Source organism: Paroedura picta, chromosome 5 (genome assembly GCF_049243985.1).
Source record: "Paroedura picta isolate Pp20150507F chromosome 5, Ppicta_v3.0, whole genome shotgun sequence".
Lineage (NCBI taxonomy): Eukaryota > Metazoa > Chordata > Lepidosauria > Squamata > Gekkonidae > Paroedura > Paroedura picta.
This window is the reverse complement of record NC_135373.1, coordinates 120814739-120839499: the sequence shown is the minus strand read 5'-3', so window position 1 is coordinate 120839499 and position 24761 is coordinate 120814739. Positions and strand designations below refer to the sequence as shown.

Sequence of the window (24761 nt, the reverse complement as noted above, 5' to 3'; positions counted from 1 at the left end):
TGTTCCCCACAATTTCTAGGCCTTCTGGCAATCCAATTTGTATAGAAACCCTCCTTTCAAAATAATACTAAAAAAGGATAACTTTTTTTTATAGCTTGCCCTTCCCGGTTGACATGCGGACGAGCGAGAGGTCATCCCAATTGGACTGGATAAGGAAGGGACTGGGGAACACATTCCCCATGACGGGCTGGGGTCAGCATGCCTTGAGGTGGGGCAGCTCCTGGGGGCCAGGGTTTCTGGTGGGGCCATTGCTGCAAAGCCCTCCACAAATGCCCATTCCTGGGGAAGGGCGTGCAGGCAGCATACGATGGCCCCACAGAGGTGTCTCCACCCACATGCCCCGCCCAGAAGCATAGGAGGAAGGTCACGCTGCACGTGGAGGCTTCTTTCCTACATTCAAAGCAGGTTTGGGTTGGCTGGTTTCGTTTCCACTTACGCCAAGTTCAACCAGGCCGATGAGCTGCTTTCCTTTTCACTCAGCTTCCGAGTCTTGCTTGCTCTCGGGTCAGGAGCTGGCCGTTCCACAGGAAGGTTCCTGCAAGGAAGGCTCACGGTCAGTCAGAAACCGGTGCTAGAAGGGGGGGTCTATGTCAGGGGTCCCCAACATACTCTCTGTGGGCGCCAAGGCGCCCGTGGGTGCCATTCCTGGCGCCCTCCAAGTGTATTTAGAACGTGGGTGGGGCCAGCTGGGTTTTTTGCCCAGCCAGTATTCTGCTTGGCCGATAGCAATTTAATTAGCCTTGCAATTAAAAAAAAAATTGTAGCCACCACAGCACAAGAATCGTCACTGTATGATGGACTGGCAGTCTTCAAGCAAAGGTTGGATACACACTTTTCTTGGATGCTTTAGGATGCTTAGGGCTGATCCTGCGTTGAGCAGGGGGTTGGACTAGATGGCCTGTATGGACCCTTCCAACTCTATGATTCTATGACTGTGGCAGCCATTTTGTGGCTCACTCCACCTCCTGCGGCTGTGATTTTGTAGCCCCACCCACCTGTGAACTACTGTGAGTCTCTTGAGAGTCCAAAAACAAATAAATAAACAAATCACATTGTCAGAATTCCAAATGTGCCCACAGATTCAAATAAGTAGTGGACCCCTGCTGTGTATCCTTTCTTTTGGGGGAGAAGTTCACCCCTTCTTCCAACATATGACACAGAACATATCTCCACTTACTGACAGAGAGGCTGATTCTGTGAAGGCAAAGGGGTGTCAGGTTACAGCGGATGAGCGATAGGGTTGTGAGTGCCCTGCATAGTGCAAGGGGTTGGACTAGATGACCCAGGAGGTCCCTTCCAACTCTATGATTCTATGATTCTACTGTCTTACAAGTTAGATGCAAACCATTTATCACATTTGAAATTTCTAGTCTGTGCCCTACGTGCATCGACCTGGGGAGCTACTCCCCTTCTTTATTTCCACCACTTTTAAATACTTTCCCCCCAGCAAAACTCAAGGTAGCCTATGATACTAGCACAGAACCGACACGAATACAGAAACCAATGAAAATATAGAGCGTTTGATATTAAGTCATCTTTATATGTAAAATCCTTTCCGTGCTTCCTGACGACGTGTGCCTCTGATTGGCCCTCCCCCGAGGACCGTTCCCCCAATAGGATGAGAGCTCTGCCCCACTGAGTGCCAATCACCGGCTTTTCCACACCCCCGTCTTCCTCCTCCTGAGCGCTTCCCACAGTGACAATGAGCCAAGCAGGAGGGGGTAAGCTGTGGCCGCCCCACTCTCCTGGCTGCCAGGGGAGTTTGGGGATGGTCGAGCCATTGCCTTCCGCACCAGCCTCGCCACCCTCCCCAGTTTCCCAGGCACCGGGGAAGGGAGGTGATGACTGGTGGGCCACACTGTGTGCTGCCACCCCCCTCCTACCGTCCTCAGCAGCAGGGGAGGGAGCAGAAGACTGGTTGGGTGTGTGGAACGCCGGCCACACGGCTCTCGCGGCTTCCTGGCTGCCGCGTGAGGGCGGGGAAGGCCAGCTGGGCATGCTGTATACTGGCCACGCTGCTCCCACCAGACACCTGGCCACTGAGAAACTTGGGAGGCCACCATGACTCCTTGCCTGGTTTTAAAACGGGCTTCTCCACTAGTATGTTAGAAAAAAAAAACTCAACAGCTAAGAAAAACTAGAAGAGCAGCTCTCTCAATGGTCTACCTACAGTAAGGCCTAGTACAGAGGCTTCAACCTGGGGGTAGTAACCCCCAGGGGGGTCGATAGACCCTTTTCCACACTGCCACCACTCAAAGGGTGAACCTTGTCCTCCTCGAGGGCCAATTAAGTCTCAACACAGAATCCATAAAGCACGTTTGGCTTCCTGGAGCAACTCCCCAGACATCTCTTACCCTTTGGGATGGTTCCAACTCCTAGAAGTTTCCAGGTTAAAACTTGGCCTCTTCCGTGAATCGCCCTTTGGATGTGTAAACGCTCTGGAGACCACCCGTGGGCCAGAGCTCTGGCTTTCAGGACCAAAGGCCCCGCAGAAGGAGGGACACAAGCAGAAAGAGGCTTACTTTGTCTCAGGCTGGTCTTCTTCTGACTCTGTCCAGGAATGCGAGCTGACGTATCGCTTCAGGGAAGGGCGTTTCTCGTCCGGCTTGGCCCCCGCCATGCTCCTGTTGGATTAATTCGGCCACGTGTCACAGCACCCGGCAGGCTTTTAAGGGGACGGATGGGGAGGGACGGAGAAAGGGACCTCCAGATAGGAAACATGCACAGAGTTCTTCCTAGACTCATCTTCACAGGGAGACGCCGCTCCTTCCCCCCATGATCAAGGGGGAGAGGAGAGTGTAAAAGAGAAATTAAGAGCAAGAGTCCTGTAGCCCCTTAACGAGTAACCAAATTTGGGGCAGGGGAGGAGCTATCATGAGTCACTGCTCACTTCTCCAGAAAAGAGCCGCTTCCTTTGCATATTTAAACTCTGCTGACAGGAAACCCTCCAACAAAAACCCTTTGTTGTCCTGCAACTCAGAAGCAGAACATACCCTGAACTTGATCGGGAGACCTTGCGGTCTAAGGTCAGGTCCTGCCACTCAAAACAAGGGTTAGCACAAAATAAGTCCAGGTCTTTTGTTGTGAGGTGAAAGTTTACAGCACACGAAGATACAATCTGCTGTATACTAATCTGGGCACTTTCCATAGCAAAAAACGCTTGAAAGAGGAAGGAGAGGCAGCAGGGACTCCTGAAGAGGAACTGTAGGATCTTAAAAGGAGAACTTCTTCCCCCAGTTCAAGTTCCCTATCTAAGGGCAGTAAAAGGTGAATTGGGGAGCACCCCTTCAGCCACCAGAGTTAGGAGGAAGAGTTGGTTTTTACACCCTGCTTTCCACTACAAAACAAAGCCCCAAAGCAGCTTACAGACACTTTTCCTCCTCCCACAACGGACACCCTGTGAGATAAGTGGGGCTGAGAGAGCTCTGAGAGAACTGTTAAATGACAGCAGCTCTAACAGGACCATGACTTGCCCAAGTTCACTCAGCTGGCTCTATGCAGAGGAGGAGCAGGGAATCAAACCTGGCTTGCCAGATTAAAAGTCACCGCTCTTCACCACTGCGCCCCGTGGGCTCCTGGGAACAATTTTCAAGTTTCACTGGAATGGATTCAAACTTAATGAACAAGCCCTCCTGATGACCCCTGATGGCTGCAGCTGCCCTTACTTTGTTCGTTGGGATGTAGGTTTAGACCTACATTACAGGTGCCCTCGGAAGCGCTGATTCTCATAGAATCATAGAATCATAGAACCATAGAGTTGGAAGGGGCCACACAGGCCATCTAGTCCAACCCCCTGCTCAATGCAGGATTAGCCCTAAGCATCCTAAAGCATCCAAGAAAAGTGTGTATCCAACCTTTGCTTGAAGACTGCCAGTGAGGGGGAGCTCACCACCTCCTTAGGCAGCCTATTCCACTGCTGAACTACTCTGACTGTGAACATTTTCTTCCTGATATCTAGCCTATATCGTTGTACTTGAAATTTAAACTCATTACTGCGTGTCCTCTCCTCTGCAGCCAGCAGAAACAGCATCCTGCCCTCCTCCAAGTGACAACCTTTCAAATACTTAAAGAGGGCTATCATGTCCCCTCTCAACCTCCTTTTCTCCAGGCTGAACATTCCCAAGTCCCTCAGCTTCTCTTAGCGGCCTTACCAACTCGGGCGCCTGTTGAATTTATCGCTCCGGTTGCTGCCGTCCATCTCGTTCAACGGCGCCTTTGAAGGAAGAGAGAAGAGCCCTCAGTCTGGATCCGGCCCAGGGCGTTGAGGAGAAGCAAGAGAAAGGGTGTTCGGAAACGTGCCTACGTACCAAGGGCAAGCCGGAGCTGGCGTTTCCCGCATTCCTGGGCAAGGCCGTGATGCTAACTCTCCGTAGGGACAACGGCTGGGGAAGCGAGAGATAATTGCACGAGGGGTTACCTGGCAGCTGAGGAGCCCTGCCCCTTCGAGGTAGAGGCCAGGGCTTAGAGAAGCAAAGGGTCATTCCAGAAAGGCCTGGCCGTTGTCCAGACTTTGTTCTGTAGGAAAGGATCCATTTTCTTGGCAGCGGCCCATGGAAGAAGACAGCGCTCCCGCCCCCCAGCAGATCAGGCCCACAGGAAGAGGAAAGTAGCCCCTGTTAGTGGAGAACATCTACAGACTCTAACCCACATGTTTTCCCCCATAGGACAAAGCACATGACCTTTAATTGGAACAGCAAGCAGCAGCGACTTCAGGCGTGAAAGAGTTATACGGCTGTTGTTTAATTGTCTAGCTAGTTAGCACAGAGCCTATAGGGCACGGCTGGCCCACACTGCGGCTCTCCGTCCCGATGTCCACGGACTACAATGACCATGAGCCCCTGCCTATACGGCAGGGGCTCATGGTCATTGTCGTCCGTGGACATCGGGACGGAGAGCCGCAGTGTGGCCGCCCCTGCTGTAGGGCATCGTGGAACCGTTTCCTGCCAGGAAAGAGGAAGGGCCATGCAAATGAAGCAGGCTTTCAAAACTCTGATTGGTTAGTCAATGCATTGCCCATTGGTCACACGCACACAGAGGGAGGAGATTCGAGGCGGGAGTTTCCTGTGCCTTTGGCGCGTAGAGCCGGAGCAGCCAAGGTGGTGATGTTAGAAAGCAGAGAGCCGGTCGTGTTCGTCATTTTATCTCCCTTTCCTAATTCTTTCAGCCAGCTCTTTATTATAGAAGCTACGGGCATGATTTGTGCAGTTTTAATTCCAACGGCTCTTCAGCAGTCAACAGTGGTCTCAACGCAGCCTTTCTCAATGTTCCTGCCATTGAGAAACCCCTGAAACATTCTTCAGGCTTCAAGAAACCCCAGAATTGTGCAGAATAGGGCAGGGCGCCACCTGGGGCCCCTCCCCACCCCCTCCAGGCCAATAATTAGACATGGTTTTTTTCCCCCGACATATCATATCATCCGATAAATGTTTAACAATTTTTTTAATAATATTTTTTTAATTTAAAATTTAATTTTAAAAATAATTAACTCCCATCCATTTGGGAAACTTTTCCAGGGCCATCACGAAACGCCAGGGTTTCACAAGATCCCGATTGATAAAGCCTGACTTAGCGCATCACTTAGCTCCCCTGGAACACCTGCAGGGGAGGAGAGCGGACAGCCTTTCCTGCCTGGCTGTCGGCCCCTGCAAAGCATCACCTCGCGAGACGACTGGGTGTGCCAGTCAATGGAAGTGGGGAAAGGGAGAGACATCAAACGTACACGCCTGCATGGCAGCTATCAGACTCCTGGCAATGTCATCAGGACCTCAGGGACTGACCTTGGGCGAAGGACTGGGCTCTGTGCACTCCAGCAAAAAAGAAAAAGAAACAAGGCTTGGCATGCCTCTGTTGAGAAGACACGCATCTCCCCAGATGCACTTTGCACTGTTGTTGTGATGTCCCAGCTCCCCATTTCGCTTGGCTAACCCCATGCGCCAACGATCAATGCACAGCGGGGGACGGAAACACCAAGTCAGCTAGATGCTACAAGCAGAGGGGAAAAGGCCAGAAGCGAAGCATAAGATTGGAACAGGAGAGAGACCGCAGCGTCAGAACCAGCCCGGGCCTGACAAGGCAAGCAACAAGCAGAACTGGACCTCGGCTTCTCCGTTTCCAGGAAGATCTGCGAGCTAAAGACGGCACATTGATAAAATAGTGGCCAGGGCAAAAGTATCTTGTCCACTCAGTTCTTCAAAGCCCTCCACATGCTGCTGAAGGCAAGTACTGTAGTTGCCAATGTGGGATGGTCCCCTGCCACACACACACAATCATGAATGCGCTAAGCTACGGCACAAGTAGACACGATGCCGCTTTCCCAGGGAGGAGAAGGGCTCTGTGACAATTTCGGCGCCTCCACCCCAATCACTGGAGATCCTACTCATCGTTTCTCCCCTTTGGAGAATTCAACACCCCTTGCCCACTGCCAACAAGTGCATCCTTGGGACTTCCCAAAGGACTAGCTGCTTGTTCGGAGGAAGCCATGGTTCTCAAGGTGCCCGATGTCCAATTCGGTACCTCTTTGGGAATTGGGGCCGTGTAAGCAGCAGAAAGCATACAGCTGTAGCGAAGTTCTGAAAGCCCTGAAGAATGCAATTTCAAGGCCCCTTCTTCAAGGGACCTGCCAAATTGTACCAGGACAGCAGTGGAAAGAGCCGTCAGCCGTCACCCTGGACTTCCTTGGTGGTCTCCCATCCAAGTACAAACTGGGGTCGACCTGCTTAGCTTCTGAGCTCTGATGGGATCAGGTTAGGCTGGACTGCCTAGGAGAGGGCAGTTAAACCATAGACCTTCTAACAATTGGCCGGTTTGCATTCTGCAGCACTAGGGATGGCTGGGGAAGGGAAGTGGGGGGACCGTTCAGTCCGCTCCACTTCCAACAATTATAGCTGTGCACAGGAAAGGGCATGTCAAGCAGGAAGCCAGCCGAAAAGCGAGCAGCTCTTAGCCACAGTCGCGCAAGTACCTTGAGAGAGCCCGAGAGCTTTTTACTTGATGGTTCATCTGCAAGAGGAAGAAGAACGGCAGCAGGAGGTGAATACAGGAGGGCAAGGGCCTCCAGAGGCCAAACACAACAGACCTATATCTGCGCTAAGGATCGCCAGTGGTGCTAAGCCATCTAAAAGGAGCAAGCTAAGGTATGGGAGCCAGAGTGGTGTGGCAATTAAGAGCAGCAGAGTCTAATCTGGAGAACCAGGTTCAATTCCCCCCTCCTCCACATGAAGATCTCTGGGTGACCTTGGGCTAGTCACAGTTCTCTCAGGGCTTTCTCAACCCTACCTACCTCACAAGGTGCACTTAGGGGGGAGAAGGGGGAAGAAGAGCTGGGTTTTTGTGCCTCACTTCTTACTACTTTACTTGAAGCAGCTCACAATCACCTACCCTTCCTCTCCCCGCAACAGGCACCCTGTGAGGTAGGTGAGACTGAAAGAGCTCTTAGAGAACTGTGACAGGCCCAAGATCACCCAACTAGCTGCGTGTGGAGGAGTGGGGAATCAAACTCCGTTCTCCACTATACCAGACTGGCAAAATCAGGCACATCCTGCAATGGAAGGCATGTGCATATGCTGCCTGCCACAGTGTTTGATGCTAAGGCAACTGTGCCCTTTGTTGTTGTTGTTGCTTGCTGCCAAGTAACAGCTGGCTTACGGCAGCCCCAGAGGGTTTTCAAGGCAAAAAGATGTTCAGAGGCGGTTTGGCATTGTTTAATTCTGCTGGTGGCTGTCTTGATGGCACCTGGGTTTTGGCCACGAGGTGACACAGATTGCTGGAGTGGAGGGGCCATTGGCCTGATCCAACATGGCTTCTCTCATGTTCTTATGGCCCTGCTGGTGGACCTCCTGATGGCACCTGGATTTTGGCCACTGTGTGCCACAGAGAGTTGGACTAGATGGGCCACTGGCCTGATCCAACATGGCTTCTCTCATGTTCTTATGGCCCTGCTGGTGGACCTCCTGATGGCACCTGGATTTTGGCCACTGTGTGACACAGAGCTGGACTAGATGGGCCACTGGCCTGATCCAACATGGCTTCACTTACGCTCTCATGTCATGACCCCGGTATTCTTTGGTGGTCTGCCAACTAAAACCTCTCCACTGCTTAGCTTCTGATGTGACCAGGCTAGCATCGGCTGTCCATTCCCTACCCTACAAGAAAGCAAGCAGCTGCCGGGGGGGCTCTTATGAGTGTCTTCTCCGCTGTTACCTCGCTCCCCCGAAGAGCTGAAGGACTTTTCGTTCTGGAACAACACCTCCTTCAGCTCCTCCAGCTCTGCGTGCTCCCTTGTATAGGTCCGCTTGAGGTTTTCCACGTGCTGAATCATCACCTCTACTGCTTTACTGACCCGACTCTCCTACGAATTTAAAGGGAAGAGCGGAAAGAGACCAGCTGGTGAGTTCAGTGGCTGCCTCATCGCCGGCAGGGGTGGAGACCTGGGGGGCCACACACCCGGACCGCGCAAGCATCTCACTCACACACTCCGGCTGTTCTACAGGCAGGGAGGAATTCAAAATGGCACTAGGGAGACCAAGTGGGGTTTAATTCTGCATGGTCACCTTGAAGAGAACACAACCTTGGCCCATTCCGCACAGGTCAGATAATGCGCGCGCACACACACACACACATATATAATTATACACACATATATATAATTATACACACACACACACACAATTAAATAACTCCCAACCAGTCAGGAAACCCTTCCATGGCCGTCAAGAAATCCCAAGGTTTCATGAAACCCAGGCTGAGAAAGCAAGGCCTAGAGCCCCATGAATCATTTTTTAAATACCCTGGAGTGTCACAGAGCCCATGCTTCCAGTCCAGGTGGGGCTCCTCTGAACCCCTCCAGACCCCGTTTCCCTTATGTATGTACATTGTGCCCTGGCCTTAACAATATCGAGGTGGCTGCCCAATCGGGAGCCTGGGGTGGGTGGGGTTTAGGAAGGGGAGGGACCTCAGCATCATAAAAAGGGCAGCCGTTTTCTCCAGGGGAACTGATCTGTGTAGTCTGGAGGCAAGTTGTAATTGTGGGTGAGTATTAAGGATCTCACCCGGAGGTTGGGGAACGTAAAATATCAATAAGATCCACGTGGCGGGAGTTCATACCAAAACAAAAACAAAAAAACAAAACGATCTGCATACACAAAACACATAGAGACATTTCTTTGGGTGTTCTGAATCAATGCAAACATTGGTCTTCCCGCTGGCAACCTCTCTAGCACTAGAGCTTGCGCACGACTCTTCTCATGCTTTCATGCTTAAATTTCCTTCCCCAGTTCCATTTGGCTTACAGGCTCCACTGCCCTGACAACACCAGCACCAGGCTCCTACACAGAGCCTTTCACCCTCCAAAACCAAACTTTCACTTCTCTTTCGACAGGTGTGCCATTTTTGAACATTCTACGACTGACCTTTCCTTCTCGGCCCTTGCCACGGTGACATCACAGCGGCTCAGCCCAAAACAAGGAATGGCTTTAAAGAATGGGCCGTCCTTGGCTTGGACATTAAAACAGTCCACTCTGACCGCTCCCTGGGAAATACCACTTACTTGATGGCTGGCTCCCAGCATTTCCGCCTTGCTGGCCACACGGCTGGCGTACACGCTGAGCAGCTCCAAGCTCTTCTGCAGTTTCTTGACTATCTCCTGAGCTTGGTTGTCTTCACTGAGCGGGGCCAGAGACTGGTCAAAGAGCACAGGCACAGTCAGAGGGAGAAACAGAACTCAGGTGCCCCAAATGGTCTTCTAGCCAAGTCCCCTAAGTGCAGTCAAACGAAGACAAAACACCAGCCACCTAGGGTGGAGCTGGACTCGTCGGCAGAGAGGCTGCTGCTGAAAATGGCATCCCTGCGTAAAGTGCCAGCCGGCTGACGCCTCCCACTGCTGCATTTCCCCCCATTCAAATCACAGACCTTTTCTTTCTTCCATTCCTCAGACACAGTTCTCTCCCAACCAACCCTGCTCTGCACCTGCTGAGGGCAACTGCAGACCCCAAAATACATACAAAATTTAGGATTCCTCTCCCCAACCTCCACGTCCTCCTCTGCTGCTTGCGCTGCTTCTTACCTCTAATAATTTTAAGGCATTGGCAATCTCCTTTTTTAGGTTTTCTTCTGCCAGATCCCGGGACCTCTCTTCCAGCCTCACTCTCTTCTTCAGAGTAAAGAGGTCGCATTTGAATCCCAGAGAGAGCCTAAGGAATTCGGCCTGTAGAGAGGGACAGATATTCCAGTTGAGAGGGGGGAAAAACTGCTTATGAAAAATTGATAACAGATAATAGAACATTTGTTGGGCAAAAACTATAAATGGTTATTGCAGCACGACCCCTGAGCCTCCGGGGAGGGCGGTATATAAGTATGATAAATAAATAAATAAATAAATGGAACAAGTAAAAACCGTACATTAAAATGGGATCAGAATATTGGAAAGAATGTAAGTATAGATCAATGGGAGGGATTGTGGGTGAATGAGTTGAAATTTATCAGATGTCAAATGTTAAAAGAAAACTGATAAAAAATGTTTCGGGGTGGTATATTGCCCCTCAAGATATAGCGAGAATCACAAAGAGTTACAATAGCAATTGTTAACATCATGGGATGGGGAAAAAAGATCTTGCCAAGATCTTTGGGTACTCCAGTTGAAGAGGGATGTAGACAAACTGGAGCGTGTCCAGAGGAGGGCAACAAAGAGGGTGCGGGGTTTGGAGACCAAGACATATGAAGAAAGGTTGGGGGAGCTTGGTCTGTTTAGCCTAGAGAGGAGACGACTGAGAGGGGATCTGAGAACCATCTTCAAGTATTTAAAAGGGTGCCATGTAGAGGATGGGGCAGAGTGGTTCTCTCTTGCCCCAGAGGGACAGACCAGAATGAATGGGATGAAATAAATTCAAAAGAATTTCCATCTAAACATCCGGAAGAAATTCCTGACAGAGCAGTTTCTCAGTGGAACAGGCTTCCTCGGGAGGAGGTGGGTTCTCCGTCTTTGATGATTTTTAAACAGAGGCTGGATAGCCATCTGACGAAGAGGCTGATTCTGTGAAGGTTCAAGGGGGTGGCAGGTTACAGTGGATGAGCGAGAGGGTTGTGAGTGTCCTGCATAGTGCAGGGGGTTGGACTAGATGACCCAGGAGCTCCCTTCCACCTCTATGATTCTATGATTCAAGACTTACCTCCACTTCTCTCTCATTGGGAGAAACGCTGAAATTAGAACAAGGCAAAGGTCACATTAGCAGATCGTAAGGCCAGCTGTGCTGTTAGATAAGAATGGGCCAGCTAGACCAGCATCTAGTGGTGCCAACCCCCAAATTGTATCTGGGGATCCCCCAACTTATCTCCAAGGGATAGGGATCAGTTCCCCTGGAGAAAATGGCTGTTTTTGAGGATAGACTCTCCAACTTTATTCTCCACTGAGATGCCTCCCTGCCCCAAATCCTGCCCGTTCCCAACTCCAGCCCAAAGTCTCCAGGTCTTTCCCAACCCAGCGCTGGCAACCCAGGCAGCATCCCGTTTTCTACCACGGCCAACTAGAGGCTCCCGGGAGGACTTCAGAAAGGCCCACAAGGTGCCAATATCCTCTACACGCTGTTGCTTCATGTGGCCAGTCAGCTCTTGACACCTGATGGGAGGTCGGAAGGAGGGGACATGAGGACCACAGCAGTGGATGTGCTGCTGTCACTTCCAGTGAGAACCCAGAAGGGTAGCTCTAGGAGTGGCTGGGAACTCCATGGTAGACCTGTGGAGCTTCTGGCAATTCCTAGAGCTACTCTCTATCACCTCCAGGTTTTAACTGGAAGTGATGTCATGGCACATGTAATGCCACCATTCTTTTTCTCCCACCTGCTTGGAGGGGCAGCAGGCAACAGGGCCTAGGGGGCCAAAGACCACCATCCCCCATCCCAATTGGGGGGCTGTTGGTCCGGAAGCCACTTGGCCTCTGACCACAACAGGGTCTATTTGGCCACCAGATGGTAACCCAGCACTCACTCGCCCTTCTGTCTGCTTCTTTCCACGGTGATGCTGGACGCAGCGGGAGAAGAATCCCCTGCTGGATTTAGCAAAGAGAAAGAAGGAACAACAAACACAGTAAGGGAAAAGCCCGTCTCTTTCAGAAAGCAAACTTCAGACCGAGATTGTCAGGGGCCTAGAACAGCCTTTTGACTGCTGAGGCATGGCTGAAATATTTTTTTCAGGCTTTGAGGTGCCAGGAAGTCAGCTGGCCACGCCTCCCTGCCACCCCCCCAAAAAAGTGAGAGGAGCCTTGGATGGCAAAGGCCATGGCCCCTCCTCACCCCCACCCCCACCCCCACCCCATCATTGGCCACGTTGGGAGGGGAGGAGAGGGTCAGCCTGCCAATAAGGGTAGAATTAAAAAATTAAGAAGTTTCTTTCCTCTTTGCTTGGAGCTAGAAACGGCAGCCACCTAGTGTGTGTGTGGAGGGGTTCTCTCCAGCCGCCATTTTGAAACCCTCCCACATTGCAGTACCATTGAGGGGCCTTCATAGTACCACAAGGTACCCTGGTGCCATAATTGGGAAACGCTGGTCTAGAAAGAATTATTTGAGTACCACAAGGTACCCTGGTGCCATAATTGGGAAACGCTGGTCTAGAAAGAATTATTTGAGTACCACAAGGTACCCTGGTGCCATAATTGGGAAACCCTGGTCTAGAAAGAATTATTTGAGTACCACAAGGTACCCTGGTGCCATAATTGGGAAACGCTGGTCTAGAAAGAATTATTTGAGTACCACAAGGTACCCTGGTGCCATAATTGGGAAACCCTGGTCTAGAAAGAATTATTTGAGTACCACAAGGTACCCTGGTGCCATAATTGGGAAACGCTGGTCTAGAAAGAATTATTTGAGTACCACAAGGTACCCTGGTGCCATAACTGGGAAACCCTGGTCTAGAAAGAATTATTTGAGAGGGGGGGGCACAATTTACAGCTCGGTGGTGACGAAAACACATGCATAGAAGCATGTCTGGATAATTATGGCGGCAACTTTGAGGAATTTTCTAGCAGGACAACTGGATAAACCTCAGTCTTTGCTGAGGACGTTTCTGACCCAGGTCCTCCCAGCTCTTCTGCTGCTCCTCGAGGGAAGACAGGTGACAGAGCTCAAGTCTCCTTCCTCTCTTCAGCTTGGCCCACGTGGATTTCTGCCCCACAAGGCTCCACAGTTGGCTGTCCAAAGACCGAGAGCCTTCCTCTGCCCCAGAGCCCCACCTGGAACCCCGGCCATGTCGTTTAGACCATCCTCTTTCGGTTCCCGTTCTGCCACAGAGGTAACTTCACACGTTCTCTCCTTCACGGTAGGTGCTGGTGGAGTGTTGGTAACTATCAACAGAAAGGGGAATGGTGGTGGAGAACATGACTGGGATCCACTTGGTGTCTCTGAGACTGAGACCCCTTAGAACTGTTAGAAAATGCAAGATTTGCCTGATTAGAATCATAGAATCTTAGAGTTGGAAGGGGCCATACAGGCCATCTAGTCCATCCCCCTGCTCAATGCAGGATCAGCCCAAAGCATCCTAAAGCATCCGAGAAAAGTGTGTATCCAACCTTTGCTTGAAGACTGCCAGTGAGGGGGAGCTCACCACCTCCTTAGGCAGCCTATTCCACTGCTGAACTACTCTGACTGTGAAATTTTTTCCCCTGATATCTAGCCTATATCATTGTACTTGTAGTTTAAACCCATTACTGCATGTCCTCTCCTCTGCAGCCAACAGAAACAGCATCCTGCCCTCCTCCAAGGGACAACCTTTCAAATACTTAAAGAGGGCTATCATGTCCCCTCTCAACCTCCTTTTCTCCAGGCTGAACATTCCCAAGTCCCTCAACCTGTCTTCATAGGGCTTGGTCCCTTGGCCCCAGATCATCTTCGTCGCTCTCCTCTGTACCCTTTCAATTTTATCTACATCCTTCTTGAAGTGAGGCCTCCAGAACTGCACACAGTACTCCAGGTGTGGTCTGACCAGTGCCGTATACAATGGGACTATGACTTCTTGTGATTTTGATTCAACAGCAGCAGCAGAATATCCTACAGGGGGATAGGAGGAGACATGAACCCGGTTGTGTCGGATCTCAGAAGCTAAGCAGGTCCAGCCCTGGTCAGCCCTTGGGGGGAAACCACCAAGAATCCCAAGAGACCAGCAGTGGCAAGCCCCCTCTATTGATTGATTGATTGAGTGGTCGATATCTCCCCTGTCAGACCTGCTGTCTCAAGGCGGTGAACGACGGTTAATTACAGCGTAATACAAATAATGATAAAAATTAACATCAAAATCAATAGATGCAATTTAGAAGCAGCCACTAAAACTGTGATCAGCACCAATGGTGACAGTGTTGACCATTTGTGATGTTACTAAGCAGTCGAGGGAGGGGGGACAGGACAGAGGCCCACTATTTAGATGGTCTAACTTCTTGGCTGGCCTCAACCGTAGGCCCGGTGGAAGAGCTCCGTCTAGCAGGCCCTGTGGAACTTGACAAGTTCCGCCAGGGCCCTGATCTCCCCAGGGAGCTGATTCCACCAGGCAGGAGCCAGGACCTCCTTGGCAAGTTCCGCCAGGGCCCTAATCTCCCCAGGGAGCTGATTCCACCAGGCAGGAGCCAGGACCAAGGAGGTCCTGGCTCCTGCCTGGTGGAATCAGCTCCCTGGGGAGATCAGGGCCCTGGCGGAACTTGCCAAGTTCCGCAGGGCCTGCTAGACGGAGCTCTTCCGCCAGGCCTACGGTCCTGGCTCTGGTTGAGGCCAGACATATTTCTTCGTGGCCAGGGATCCTTAACTGATTGGAATTGCTAGATCATAGCGCTCTCTGGGGCATGAGTTGGTCTCTTGCCTTGAGCCCCCTAACACAGTGGCTGTTAGAATCATAGAATCACAGAGTTGGAAGGGACCTCCAGGATCATCGAGTTCCATCTCCCGCAGAACGCAGGAAATTCACGACGACCTGCCCGCCCACCCGTTCGGCATAATGCCCACACCACTCACCATGTACACCTTCACTGTTTCCCGATGCAGGGGTGGAAACGTCCTGGGACGGGAGGTGCTCCCTGCTAAGAGAACGAGAAAACCCACCTGAGAGCCCGACCTGACAGCAGAACGCAAACAGAATGATAGTGCCGGCACACATTCTTACCTGGAAGGGGCATCCGTCAACGGATCCGCGTCGTTCTCCTTGCAAAGAGATCACAAAAATTAGCATTGATAGGGACACACAAAGGATGCGCAGAATGAACAAGAAAGCTGGATCAAGGCTTGGCCACTCCCAGGGTGGGGGTGGGAGCATAGATCACTGTCAGCCTCTAATGAGCCTGCTCCCTAGTACATGTTTTCCAGCAGGAGGGCAACTGGGTGGCTGATTTGTTTCAGAGACGTGAGCCAGGTCCCTCCTGGCCTGTGTCCTCACATGTAAATGTTCAGGAAGTGCGCCTCTGTCATTTGCATTCTTTTTGGCTTGGGGGAAGTGATGCTAGCTGGTTTGGGCCACTTCAAGAGAGTAGTTTTCTTATTTATTTACCGTATATACTCGCATATAAGAGCCTCTTGTGGCGCAGAGTGGTAAGGCAGCTGACATGCAGTCTGAAAGCTCTGCCCATGAGGCTGGGAGTTTGATCCCAGCAGCCGGCTCAAGGTTGACTCAGCCGTCCATCCTTCCGAGGTTGGTAAAATGAGTACCCATCTCCTCTCAAGCCTGGAGGCATCTCTACGGCATTCTTTTGGGCCCCCTTTCACACATTAGAAGGAGGAGGAGGGAGAGGAGGAGGAGTTGGTTCTTCTGTGCCACTTTTCTCTGCCCAAAGGCATCTCAAAGCAGCTTACATTCGCCTTCCCTTTCCTCTCCCCACAACAGACACCCTGAGTGGGAGGGGAGGCTGAGAGAACCCTGAGATTACTGAAGAAGAAGAGTTTGTTCTTATATGCTGCTTTTCTCTACCCGAAGGAGTCTCAAAGCTGCTTACAGTCGCCTTCCCTTTCCTCTCACAGCAGACACCCTGTGGGGTGGGTGAGGCTGAGAGATCCCTGATATCCCTGCTCGGTCATAATAGTTTTATCAGTGCTGTGAAGAGCCCAAGGTCACCCAGCTGGTTGCATGTGGAGGAGGCGCAGGGAATTAAACCCAGCTTGCCAGATTAGAAGTCCGCACTCCTAACCACTACACCAAACTGGCTCTTTGTCTGTGGCCCTCTTCAAATGTACCAGGGCCCCCACAGGGGGGCATATGTCCCCCGTTGAGAATAGCTGCTTCAAAACTATCATTCTGTGACCGTTTTGCTAATGTCCTTTAACAACACAGATGTCCTTTAACAATCCAGATCTCTGGAAGCAGCCAGAGGAGATATTTTTCTACGGACAGGTTGCCCCACCAGCTGTGCCCCCTCGGAGAGCAGACGGAACACTCACCTGGGCCAAGTCACCATCCATCCCTGTGCTGTAGACACGGAGGTCTGCACTGGCCTGGCGCCCCACGGCACAGTCCTCGCACCTGAGAGCAGAGAGGGCCTATTTGCATACGGTCACGGGAGCGTTATATTTCACCGTTCTTACTTGTAAAGCACAATATCAGGGATATTTTCGTCTACAGCATTTACATGGGGGGAAATGTAACTCAGCCATGATGTGGAAGCAAGCTTGGAAAGTTAAAATCGACCGGGCCGGGGGTGGTGGTGGGGGGGGGAGGAAGCAGCTGAACGGCCGTTAATGTCTCCGAAGAGAACCACCAAACAATCTGCACGCAATTCAGAATCACTTCAATGCCGGAAGCAGGAAGTTCACACGGTGATCTCCCTCGCCCGTCTGGAGGTCATTCGTTCATAGGGTGGCCAAAAGTCACAAATGACCAGATAGCACTGCACCCTCCAGGAGAGCATTAGAATCATAGAATCATAGAGTTGGAAGGGGCCATACAGGCCATCTAGTCCAACCCCCTGCTCAACGCAGGATCAGCCCTAAGCATCCTAAAGCATCCAAGAAAAGTGTGTATCCAACCTTTGCTTGAAGACTGCCAGTGAGGGGGAGCTCACCACCTCCTTAAGCAGCCTATTCCACTGCTGAACTACTCTGACTGTGAAAATATTTTTCCTGATATCTAGCCTATATCGTTGTACTTGAAGTTTAAACCCATTACTGCGTGTCCTTTCCTCTGCAGCCAACGGGAACAGCATCCTGCCCTCCTCCAAGTGACAACCTTTCAAATACTTAAAGAGGGCTATCATGTCCCCTCTCAACCTCCTTTTCTCCAGGCTGAACATTCCCAAGTCACTCAACCTATCTTCATAGGGCTTGGTCCCTTGGCCCCAGATCATCTTCGTCGCTCTCCTCTGTACCCTTTCAATTTTATCCACGTCCTTCTTGAAGTGAGGCCTCCAGAACTGCACACAGTACTCCAGGTGTGGTCTGACCATTGATGGCTTATGCTGCAAAAACCTAGCTTTTAACATAAATACGTGCAAGAGGGTTCCTGAATACCTAAAGGGAGAAGAGTTCCACAATGAGGACGTCAACCTCTAGCGTTATGGTCCCAACATGCCATAACCCTTACAGGGCCCCCCAACAAGTGGCCCTCTGGCTGCCATTGAGACACTGAAGTCTTTTCCGGTGCCCACCAAACCTTATTAGAAAAAAGGGTGGCAGTAAGGCATCTGACCGGCCCCTGGAGATTTAATTGGCTGCACAGATTTTCAAAAACATGGCTTGGACAGCAGGTAACCCTTTAAGACAAGGATTTACTGTGTGACGGAAGGTCTGCGGCAGCAGCTTCTGTTTGTGGCTGGCTCCGCCTTGTTCAGCCGCCATTTTGTTGCGGTGCCCGCCATATTGTGTCAGGATTTTAAAGGTGGCCACAGGCTCAAAATGGCTGGAGACCCATGACTTGAGCCAACCCAGACCCTCAAAGCTAGTTCCCAGAGGACACAGAGGAGAGATAGGACCAAACAAGGGAGCAGGAACATTTGGATCCTGCCCTCCTCATACAGCCCAAAGGATTCCTGGAAAAGGGTCTCCAGGGACCAGCTGTTTGGAAGATCCGGAGGCATTTCAGTGGACCTATCTCTTTAAATTAATTAATTAAATTAATAAATTAAATGCCTCGGAGCATTTCCCCAAATCAAGATGAACTCAGGGTAAGCCAAATCAGGTTCAGGCCTATTGGGACTGGACCTGAAATTTACCGGATTAATATTATTTTATATATAGACTTTGTACTACCCTCCTACTGACTATGCAAACTTAAATGGACTCCGGGGAATGGTAGAGGACAGGAAGGCCTGGGGGATCATTGTCCATGGGGTCGCGATGGGTCGGACACGACTTCGCACCTAACAACAACAACTACTACTGACTAAGCAGAGCTCCCACTCTGGAATTATTATTGTAAAGAAGTTGTACTTCTAATTTGTGTAGATCCTGTAGGGGGAAAGGAAGCCAGACAGACATTCTGAGAAGCCCTGAAACGCCAGTGCCTCCTCCCTGTCATACACAGCGGTCTGGGAAAACTTGAGCTATAAGTTAGGTTTCCAACTGGGTCCTCAATTGGAGACTTCCTGCTCCTTTAAGCACACTTCCTCCCTGATTCCCCTCCAGAACAGTTCATCAGTTAGGAGTATCTCACTCCCCTTTCCTTACTTACAAAGTTTGATTCCCTCCTTAAAACGATTTTATTCTTTTAAGCAGCTTCTGCTCTGCTCCGGTGCATCTTTAAATTCTTCCATCAGTAAGCCCCCTTCTCAAACTCTGCTCTCTTCAGGCTCAACCTCAAACTGCCAGGAATTTCCCGAGAGAGAGCTGGAAAGCAACTGACATCCGTCCCAGGGATTCTAAGAACCACAGCAGAGGTTTTGAACCTGGGCCACTGTACTTACTTGTGCCCCTCCGACATCACATCCAAAAAGGATCCATTTCTTAGATGTCGCTCTAGAGGTGTCAGTGGGATCCCGGCCTTTCCTGGAGTCCCGAACCTAGAATACTTCTGAATCTGCTGGAGACAGTCAAGGGCCAACGCATCTGTTGAAAAATAGGAAGCACCCATATGTTTTGGAAAGGAAATCTGCAAGCCCATTTCCCCACTATGGCTTTTCACTGCCATGAGGAGTCTTTTCACTGCCATTACGAGGAACATAAACCTCAATGAAGAAGAAGAGTTGGTTTTTATACCCCTCTTTTCACTGCCTGAAAGAGTCTCAGAGCAGCTTACAATCGCTTTCCCTTCCTCTCCCTGCCAGAGACCCCTGTGCAGGAGGTGGGGTGAGACATTGCTCAGCGAGAACAGCGAGAACAGGACTTTGACTAGCCCTAGGTCACTGAGCTGTCTGTCTGTTAAAGAGCGGAAAATCAAACCTGGCTCTCCAGATTAGAATCGGCTGTTCTTAACCATTACAACAATAATAGAGGATTAAACAAGGCATCTAGAAGAGGCTCTTGAGGCGCAGAGTGGCAAGGCAGCAGACATGCAGTCTGAAAGCTCTGCCCACGAGGCTGGGAGTTCGATCCCAGCAGCCGGCTCAAGGTTGACTCAGCCTTCCATCCTTCCGAGGTGGGTAAAATGAGTACCCCGCTTGCTTGCTGGGGGGTAAACGGTAATGACTGGGGAAGGCTCTGGCAAACCACCCCGTGTTGAGTCTGCCATGAAAACGCTGGAGGGCGTCACCCCAAGGGTCAGACATGACCCGGTGCTTGCACAGGGGATACCTTTACCTTTACCTAGAAGAGGACTATGAGAGATTCGCTCACTGCTAGACACAATGAAACTTGGAGTTGGCCTTCGGTAGAAGGTCACCGAGAACTCAGGGCCAAATTAGGATTTCAGTCCTCATGTCCTGCATTGTCAAGCCTACAAGAAAATTTCCAAAGGTCATTTTGGGGCAATTCAGAAGAGAAGGCAGCTTGGTCTTACCCAGCAGGGGAGACAACGGCAAGAACCCGTTCAAGAACAGGAAGGAGAACGGACTCGTTCCTCGAGTTTCAGGTCCTTTACAGCAGAGTTTGTTCTAAACGGGAGAAAAGGTACTCAATGGCACATGAAACAGCTTTGCTCCCCCTCCGAACTCTTCTTAACTTGTAGCCGAAATAAAGTCCCTTTGACAACAATCAAAGACTGGATCGAGGAATTGCATTAGCAAGCATTTCCCATTCCCAGCAGCAACTAGGAGAGCCAGGGATATTCTAGTAACAAAATGAAGACCAGAAGGCAGGGAAGATCCTTAGCAACAGCCCAAAATCACCTCCAGCAAGAACTGACATGAGACATCACACCTCTCTTGGAACTGCCAACGCCTATGGTTTTTTCTGGGAATTCCGATAAAGGTAGGATGTCACTTCCAGGAATGTGAACAATGCCTTTAAATCGATACCAGGGTTCCAGGAAGTGACATCACAATGTGGTCGATTTTAGGGGGAAAACGCAATTTTGAAAATAATCGGTGGGCAAGGGCTGTGATATGTGGGAGATGTCCCACTCCCAGGGGGCATTTGATAATGCCTTCGGGAAGGGTGGTATATAAATAAGTAAATAAGTAAATAAGTAAATAAGTAAATAAGTAAATAAGTAAATAAGTAAATAAGTAAATAAGTAAATAAGTAAATAAGTAAATAAGTAAATAAGTAAATAAGTAAATAAGTAAGTAAATAACCCTGGTACCAATTGAAAGGTGTGGCTAACATTCTAGATTATGGAGGCAGGATGATTTGGCCTCTTTCAAGTAGACATAGATGTTCTAGAGCAGTGGTCCTCAACCTTACCTCCTCCTCTCCTACTTGGCAGTGGCTGGTGTGGTGGAAGAAGAAGAAGAAGGAAGAAGGAAGAAGAAAGAAGAAGAAGAAGAAGAGTTGGTTCGTATAAGCTTCTTTTCTCTACCCGAAGGAGGCTTAAAGCAGCTTACATTCGCCTTCCCTTTCCTCTCCCCACAACAGACACCCTGTGAGGTGGGTGAGGCTGAGAGAGCCCTGATATTACTGAAGAAGAAGAGTTGGTTCTTATATGCTGCCTTTCTCTACCCAAAGGAGACTCAAAGTGGCTTACAGTCGTCTTCCCTTTCCTCTCCCCACAACAGACACCCTGTGAGGGAGGGGAGGCTGAGAGAGCCCTGATATTACTGAAGAAGAAGAGTTGGTTCTTATATGCCGCTTTTCCCTACCCGAAGGAGTCTCAAAGCGGCTTCCATTCGCCTTCCCTTTCCTCTCCCCACAACAGACACCCTGTGAGGTGGGTGAGGCTGAGAGAGCCCTGATATCACTGCCCGGTCAGAACAGTTTTGCGCGCACGCATGGGTGGCATGCGCACAACAATTGCGGCGGTGTGAAGGTGGCCATTGCCATAGCTCCACCACCTCCCCCCGCCTCAGCTGCCCGCCGCCCCAGTGGCAGGCAACCTGGCGACCCCAAATGGGGTTGCGACACCAAGGTTGAGAACCACTGTTCCAGAGGGGAAATTGTCAGAATGCTGCTGCACTGTGCAAGCAAAGATACGTTTCGTGGCTGGCTGGTGAACTCTTCCCCTCTCAGCCCACTTCCCCAGTCCAGTGCTTATTTTAACTAGATGGTGCAAGATGTAGGCGGGGTGGGAAAAGGGTGAGACTGTTGGCCATTGCTAAGGGGCAGAGGTCAAAGTTATCCCAAGTTTACATTGGTGGTGATCAAGTCACAGTTAACTTTTGGTGACCCTGTAAGGCAGGAGTGGCCAAACTGTGGCTCTCCAGATGTCCATGGACTACAAATCCCATGAGCCCCTGCCAGCACTGGCAGGGGCTCATGGGATTTGTAGTCCATGGGCATCTGAAGAGCCACAGTTTGGCCACTCCTGCTGTTAGGCCTTCAAGGGAAGAGACATCCGGAATTGGTATGCCATGGCTTTCTTCTGCATAGGGATGCTGGGTATTCTTAAGAGTATTTTTATTTTAGAAAACAAGATATCAGAAGAAAAGGGACGCAAAGAAAGAGGAAAGGGATACATGACAAATCATATATAACATTATTATACTACAAGCTATCAAATATTCCTCTTCGTTATAATCCTTAAAACATTCTCTACAAAATACATTCAAGCAGGCAGCCATGTTGGACTGAAGTAACAGGAAATTTTTTTTGACTCCAGTGGCACCTTTAAGACAGTTTTATTCAAGTTGTAAGTTTTCATGGGCAAGCACGCTTCACCAGACAGTAGAATGGAAATGGCCAAACCACATCTTTAAGGAGAAAGTCAGTCATGGATTTCTCCTTATATGTGTGGACTGGGATTTCATCGTCAGATGATGTGCTGTGTGCACTTGGAAGTTTGCAACTTGAATAAAACTTTATCGGTCTTACAAGTTCCCATGGAATCAACATTTGTTCTTCTACAAAATAAACTATTCCTCACTTCAGGCATTTTAGAAGAAGAAGAGTTGGTTTTTATACCCTGCTTTTCTCTGCCCAAAGGAGTCTCAAAGCGGCTTACAATCGCCTTCCCTTCATCTCCCCACAGCAGACGCCCTGGGAGGTAAGTGAGGCTGAGGGAGCTCTGAGAGAACCGTAACTGGCTGCATGTGGAGGAGTGGGGAATCCAACCCGGTTTACCAGATTAGACGCTTCTGCTCTTAACCATGATACCATGCAGATTTAAATTTCTAATTTCATATGACCCCAGGCATTAACTTGGTACTAACCAGGGCTAACCTGAACCATGGAGGTCTGGGCCAACTTAAGGTGACTTCTTTAAAAAAAAATTACAACAGCAGATAGTTTTGACATGGTATGCATCATGTACAAAAGAGTCTAGGAAGAGGAAGCTTCTGGCACTTCTGCTAAAACATACATTTTTTTCCTCAATATGGCTGTATAGATGTTATATGGTGTGTGGGAAAAGTGAATTAGCAGGAACCTTCTGTCATATGTGGTGGACTTGCAGGAGAGCACAGACATTTTGGCTACAAATCCATGCTTACACACGGAGGAATTTTGAGGGCCTTTACGCACGGGGATCTTTGTTGCAAATTGTTTGCGGAATGAAAAATCGCCATTTAAAATAGTGGAATTCGTCGTTATGCATACCTGCCTTTGTAGTGGAATCAGTTGCGTTTTTTAGCATTTCCCACAGGCTTCCGGTCTCGGCAGAAATCGCTAGAAAGGAAGCGCTATTGCCAAGCTCGTCCCGCCCCTGGCCGTCAAGCAGCCAATGGGCAGCCGTTAGCATGCTCCCAAACAGCCCCTTTCCCTTTAAGAAAGGTTTTTAAAAAAAAAAAACAGACCCATAGCAACGAATCTAGGTAGATTCGTTGCAACGGAGAGACCCATCCAGCTGCCTAATGTGAGCTGTCGTTTGATTGTATGATCGTTGGCACGCTGCCTCGAGTGATAAAAAAAAAATCCCCCCCCTCTCACGGGCCCGATTTTCGGCTGAATTAATGTGTAAAAAATAAAGGGACTTTATTTCAGCAAACGGGCTTTTATGTGGTTTGTGCTTAGTGACTAAAGGTGAAGGACTGAAGCCAGGGAAGCCTCTAAACAGAAAGAGGCTCGCTGGTGCGTTTATCCCCGCTCGCTCGGAGAAAAAAAAATGGCGATCGCTTCGCCGGAAGTTTGTAGGACAGGCTCAGGAGGAGGGACTTTGAAGAACCCGCAACAATGGTAACGCACAGGTCTTTAGCGCTAGTGTTGCAGATTGATTGCAGGAGTGTATCGCTATCCGGAGGGTGAATCCACTTTTCTGGATTCCCCTAAAAGCGCTACAACGAAGCGCTTTTTGCTGATTGGTTTCAGGAGTGTTGCAGATTGTCTGCGACGTCGTGCGTTAAGGCAAATTAGTAGCGTTTTCAATTAGCAACCATTGTGCTATTTTGAAGCCGTGCGAAATGGCCCTTAAAGTTGAATCTACAAATGAGATCAGAAGCGTTTCTGTTGGGTTTGATAGGCAACGAGCTGGAAAACAGACTTGGTTTGCATATATGATAAGGGCTGCAAGGCTTTTATACAGAACTGGAAAAATACAAAACTGCCGACAATAGAGACCTGGCTGTTGAAGATGTGAGAAAATAGGCTAAATTTACGTCACTGATAAGACAACAATTTCCTGTATGACTAACCGGAGGCCTCTTATCGACTTCTTGTGGGAAAGACAAAACAACGATTGGATGATTCGTGGTTTTAGAGATTAAAGAAAGCAAATGTAGAATTAATTTTAGTTACAATCGTAACCAGTAAACTTGGTAGAAATTGAGAAGTCTGATGTATAGACTATAGCTTATGACAGGGTTGTGGCTCTCCTGATGACCCATGGACTACGATTCCCATGAGCCCCTGCCAGCTGGCAGGGGCTCATGGGAATCGTAATCCATGGGCAATTGGAGCGCCACCGTTTGGCCAACCTTGGCTTACGATCTGGTTGGCTGCAGACTCACAAAATTATTGTAATGAAGATATGCCTGTGCTTTGTTTTATTTTTACCCTTCTCTGATTGGCACCTTTCCCCCTTTTAAAGCGGTATACAAATCTCTTCATAAAAATGCATGAAAGAAAACCAAAGGTATTTCCCCTCCCAAAAAACTTGTACGCACTCACCTTCTCCACCCTTCCCTCTTCGCTGAAGTCAAAACTCTCTGAAGACAAAGGGGTCTCATGAGCAGACACGCAGCTCTGTTTTGAAATGGGATGAAGGAAGTTTGAATGAAAAGGGGGGGAAGAGACCAGCCAAGCTGTGGTGAGAACAAGACTCTTCCCCAAAAAGAGACCTTCCAGAAGCCCCCAATGAACAGGCAAAACAAGCTCGACAATTATTATACGTCATCTGTTACGCTGTCCTCC

General features: G+C 49.8%; 1 protein-coding gene across 5 annotated transcripts in view; it reads right to left on the bottom strand.

The window, feature by feature from the left end:
* The window catches only part of IRAG2 (inositol 1,4,5-triphosphate receptor associated 2), a 54865-nt gene that overhangs the window by 807 nt on the left and 29297 nt on the right, over positions 1-24761 (bottom strand). The window contains exons 22-38 of one of the 5 annotated variants that reach the window (XM_077340236.1): positions 24519-24593; positions 19882-19975; positions 18851-18992; positions 16395-16476; positions 15130-15167; positions 14982-15046; positions 13217-13327; positions 11977-12034; positions 11163-11190; positions 10061-10201; positions 9545-9676; positions 8200-8347; positions 6962-6999; positions 4308-4382; positions 4152-4213; positions 2523-2624; positions 437-535 (exon numbers count right to left, since the gene is read on the bottom strand). In XM_077340236.1, coding sequence (XP_077196351.1) covers positions 437-535; positions 2523-2624; positions 4152-4213; positions 4308-4382; positions 6962-6999; positions 8200-8347; positions 9545-9676; positions 10061-10201; positions 11163-11190; positions 11977-12034; positions 13217-13327; positions 14982-15046; positions 15130-15167; positions 16395-16476; positions 18851-18992; positions 19882-19975; positions 24519-24593 — 1490 coding nt within the window. Of the gene's footprint in view, positions 1-436; positions 536-2522; positions 2625-4151; positions 4214-4307; positions 4383-6961; positions 7000-8199; positions 8348-9544; positions 9677-10060; positions 10202-11162; positions 11191-11976; positions 12038-13216; positions 13328-14981; positions 15047-15129; positions 15168-16394; positions 16477-18850; positions 18993-19881; positions 19976-24518; positions 24594-24761 lie in introns of all 5 variants that reach the window. The other 4 variants (XM_077340237.1, XM_077340235.1, XM_077340238.1 and 1 more) reach the window with 4 other exon arrangements.